The 4,921-nt window shown below is 40.3% G+C and overlaps 1 protein-coding gene across 1 annotated transcript in view; it reads left to right on the top strand.

Annotated features, from left to right (window-relative positions):
• LOC106883959 (Fanconi anemia group A protein) overlaps window positions 1-4,921 on the top strand; it is an 88,126-nt gene that overhangs the window by 18,185 nt on the left and 65,020 nt on the right. Inside the window, exons 11-12 of the mRNA XM_052966697.1 lie at window positions 1,445-1,521; window positions 4,441-4,582. Coding sequence (XP_052822657.1) covers window positions 1,445-1,521; window positions 4,441-4,582 — 219 coding nt within the window. The remainder of the gene's footprint in view (window positions 1-1,444; window positions 1,522-4,440; window positions 4,583-4,921) is intronic.

Below are 4,921 nucleotides of genomic sequence, written 5' to 3'. Positions count from 1 at the left end.
CTCTCTCTCTCTCTCTCTCATTTTAGTAGTTTCTATGCTCCTCGTTCTGACATTTTTCCAAACACACATTCATCATCATCATTGTTTAACGTCCATTTTCCATGCTGGCATGGGTTGGACAGTTTGGCTGATGTCTAGAGAGCCAGGAGGCTGCACCAGGCTCCAATCCGATCTGTCAAAGCTTCTACAGCTGGATGCCCTTCCTAACGTCAACAACTCAGAGAGTGTAGTGGGTGATTTTTACATGCCACTGGCACAGGGGCCTGGCATTGATCACATTCATATAGTGCTTTTTATGCACCACCGGCACAGGGTCCAGTCAGTGGGTACTGGCATATATGTATTCACAAATACCTATATGTACATACATTGCTTTTACCTCGGTTTTCTTGGCATCTTCCACACGTCTCAGAATTTGCTAGATACAAACACCTATAACCTTTTATTTCATTGTGGTGCTACGTCTATGATATTAATCGCAGAGTTCCACAATACACCTTTTTATGACATATGTAAAGTGGTTAACATTAGGGAGAGGCATCATAATCATCATCATCATTTAACGTCTGTTATCCATGGGCTGTTGACTGAGGCTGGTAAGCTGGAAGGCTGCACCAGGCTCCAGTCTGATTTAGCATGGTTTTCAACAGCTGGATGCCCTTCCTAACACCAACCACTCCGAGAATGTAACGGGTGCTTTTATGTGCTACCGGCACAGGTACCGTTTGGTGACACCAGGGTGCTTTTACATGCCACTGGCACAGATGCCAATCTGCATGACACCAGTATCTGCCATGACTGCGATTTTGCTCAGCTTGATGGGTTTTTTTCTCACGCACAACATAATGCCAAAGGTCTCGGTCATTGCCTCCATGAGGCCCAACACCTGTAAAAACTGTGCCAAAGCAGAGAATGAAGCTAAGTGCTGTCCTCTGGCTTACCATTTCCTGTCAAACCGTCCAACCCATGCCAGTATAAAAGACAGGCATTAGATATCGATGATGATATAGAATCCACTTTTGACTGCCCCTGGGCCTATGACACAAACTTACTGTTTTAAAGTGATTTAAATGAAAACCTGTCAAATTTCAGGCTGTATTCCAAACCCCAGCTTTACTATAGTCGTCATTATTTTCAAAATTAATTGAGACAAAAGCAGTACATTTCAACACAAATATGGTAACAAAAGAGTTAAAGTGATCTTAATTAAAATCTTCCATCAAAATTTCAGATTATGTTCCAAACACCATCTTAATAATGACAATTATTTTATTAAATTCCTCATTATTTTCAAACTTGAAACAAAGAGAGCACATTTCAGCAGAAATATCCTAATAAAAGCCTTTAACACGATTTTAACTGATATGTTAGGTTCTCATTAAATTGCTTGTTAAATTATTCCAATCTATTTAAAGCTATTTCAGTGATTTAATCATTTATTTAGTGTCAGATGCAGTGAAGCACCAAGAGCAATGGACCTACAGCAAGTTGACCCCTTTTAGGAGAGCCTTCTTCAAACAGGTATGTTTTATAAAGCTATTTAATTTGAGATTGCTGGTCCTTTTTACCTGCAATATTTTGTTCATATTCTGCTAAAGGCATTTTGATTTTTCTCCTTAAAATCTTAAACTACACATTAGGAATGGCCTGGTACAAATTAATATCTCCTTGCCATCATTCATCGTCATCATCGCCATCATCGTCGTCATCATCATCAGCAGCAGCAGCACCACCACCACCACCACCCTCACCCTCATCCTCATCCTCATCATCCTCCTTATTTAACATCTGTTTTCCATGCTGGCATGGGTTTGACTGAGTGCTGGCAAACCAGAAGGCTGCACCAGGCTCCAATCTGATCTGGCAAAGTTTCTACAGCTAGATGCTCTTCCTAACACCAACCAGTGTAGTGGGTGCTTTTTATGTGCCACCGGCATGAGGGCCAGTCAGGTGGCACTGGCAACGACCACACTCGAATGGTGCTTTCTGGTGAAAATTAATCCAAGTGACTAGTCTTCAACAATTCAGCAGTATCAAAGATAGGTGTAAACATTGCTGTGGTGTTGACAAATTCACTTCCCAATCCCAGTTCAGATTTTTTTGTCTTTGCAAGGTACTTAGTGTCCCTGTTGGAGCTGGTGCCATGTAAAAAAAGCACCCAGTACATTCTGTAGAGTGGTTGGGGTTAGGAGGGGCATCCAGGGGTAGAAACCAGGCCAAAAACAACTATGGAATCTGGTGCAGTTCCTGTTAAACTGTCCAACCCATGCCAGCCTGGAAAATGGATGTTAAACGATGATGATGGTGAATCTTGTTTCAGGTTCAGTCCCACTGCACTCCATCTTGGGCAAGGGTCTTCTGTTATAGCTACAATGCAAGCATGGTAATGATGATGATGATGATGATGATAATGGTGATTGTGTGTTTCTGTGAGGTTCTATGAAATAGAAGCAGTGATGTTGTCATTTTCCTTCCCAACAAACTGTTTGCTGGTTTTGCACCTTTGAAGACATGAAATATGAGATCCCTTACTTGTGAAACGCAGTTAGCAACAGGAAGAGCATCCAACCATAAAATACTCATCTAACCCTTACTAGCATTGCAAAAGCAAATGAGAAGGGGGCCAAGTATTTGACGAGAGTTCCTGTGCCCAGTTGCTTCTGCTGACCTTGTTCCTCAAGAGCCATCCTCACCCCTCAGTATCATTATTTTTCTTCTCTTTCCAGCTTCACCCTCGTCACTTCTATCCTCCTTTCTATAGCGTGAATAACCTCTACAAGAAACTTGTTCTGTTCTGGGCTTTTCTCCCATACTTTAACCCATCTTCTCCATAGCATAAAAACCACCTTCCTTTTTACTGTAACCCTACTCAGTCAAAGAGGATCTTAGTCCTTCAGGCTGCTTGGTAATGTCACTAGTGATGGCATAAAAAAAAAAAGCACCTGGTACATTTAGTAGATTATCAACATCCTTTAACATCCATTTTCCATGCTGGCATGGGTTGGACAGTTTGGAGGGAGCTGGCAAGGCTGGAGAGCTATACCAGGTTCCATTGTTTGTTTTGGCATGGTTCCTTCAGCTGGCTGCCCTTCCTAGTGCCGACCACTTTACAGTGTGGACTGGGTGCTTTTACATGGTACTAACACAGGCATTACGAAGGACATCCAGCCATAAAAACCCTGCCAAAGCAGACATTGACGCACAATGCAGTCTTCAGACCCCGTCAGATCCTGTCAAACCTTTTAATTCATACCAACATGGAACATTAAATGTTAAATTATGACAATTATGAGTATCCTACCTGAATTAACTTCAATATGTTAATTACATTGTGAGATGTAAAGTCTGACCATTTGTGTCTTACAGTCTTGGAATCTTTGGAATCTTAAAAAAAATAAAACTTTATGATTGTGAGATAATTACGAAATTTTTCACCAACATTTCTTAATGTTATACTGTGTGGTTCCACATAAAAGTGCCCATGTGGTGCCATGTAAAAGTACCCAGCACACACTCTATAAAGTGGTTGGCATAAGGAAGGAGGCATCCAGCCATAGAAAGCATGCCAAATCAGACTAGAGTCTGGTGCAGCTTACCAGCCTTGGTTAGCCCATGGACAACAGACATTAAATGATGATGAGATAAGGGTAGTAAAGTGTAGTTTTTGGAAATACTGATATAAAATGTTATTTTACTCATTAGTCTTGTGTCACTAATGGCTTTTAGGATTTCTTGGTTTTATGGCATTTCTTTTAAATCTAAGAATTCAGATACAAATATTAAAATGCCAAAATAATGTGCATTATTCAGTGGTAACAAACTTAATGTAGTTAATTAACATTTAATTAATTGAAACAACACTCATAATGAAAATACTCATTAGCATTAATGACAGTTGTTAACATAGACAATGTGTGTGTGTGTGTGTGTATAGCCTGCCTTCCTTCCTATCCTTTGATTGGATGGTTGTTGGAGCATTCATTGATGACATCACCAGCAGATTTCACCACTCCTAATGGATTTCTGTGAGTCAGCAAAATTGAGGCCTGTCTACTCTTTGATGTTGACCCGTGGTAATGACTGACCTGATATGGATTCTAGTCTGATTATCACACCATGAATGTATCATAGACACATTAGCTCAGCAGTGCCCATTTCTCTCCAGGCTGTTAACCACAACCATCCGCCTTGGCCCCCAAATACTCGGTCATTGACTAGGTCAGCAGGTTCCTCTTCCCTCGCCATTGGGAATTCGTTGGGAAGCCTTATCCAGAGACTTCACCCACAGAGCTCCCTTTACATCTCCCCCTATCAATGAGTATTGGAACAAATCAACGATTTTGTCTTTTTTTTTATTCCAACCCTTTATTTAAACATTTCACCATTTTTATCTTCCAGTATTCCAAGAATGTCTTTTGACTCTTCTGGTTCTTTTTACAGTTCTTTGCTGTTTTGGATGCTAATGCTGTCCTCAGTGTTATCCAAAGTCTTTTAGAAGCAGATGACTTCAACTGGTGCACCTTGCTGAGTTTTACTTCCACATTCCTCATCTGCTTCCAAACTGCTCCAAGACTTTTGAAAAGTAAGTTGAAGAGATTTTGATAAAACTGGGAATTTTTGAATTTTGAATTGTTGTACCTTTTTTTTTCAACTGGAGAACTTTCAAAGTAGAGTGTGTGTTGACTCTTTTAGTCTTTTACATGTTTCAGTCATTTCACTGTGGCCATGCTGGAACACCACCTTTAGCCAAAGAAATCAACCCGAGGACTTATTCTTTATTAGCCTAGTACTTATTCTATCGTTCTCTTTTGCTGAACCACTAGGTTTCAGGGACATAAACACATCAACATCTGTTGTCAAGCAATGGCGGGAGCACACACACACATAAATATATATATATATATATATATATATATATATA

This window comes from Octopus bimaculoides, chromosome 3 (genome assembly GCF_001194135.2).
Source record: "Octopus bimaculoides isolate UCB-OBI-ISO-001 chromosome 3, ASM119413v2, whole genome shotgun sequence".
NCBI classification, from domain to species: domain Eukaryota; kingdom Metazoa; phylum Mollusca; class Cephalopoda; order Octopoda; family Octopodidae; genus Octopus; species Octopus bimaculoides.
The sequence above is the reverse complement of the archived record's forward strand: the minus strand, read 5'-3'. Positions and strand labels throughout refer to the sequence as shown.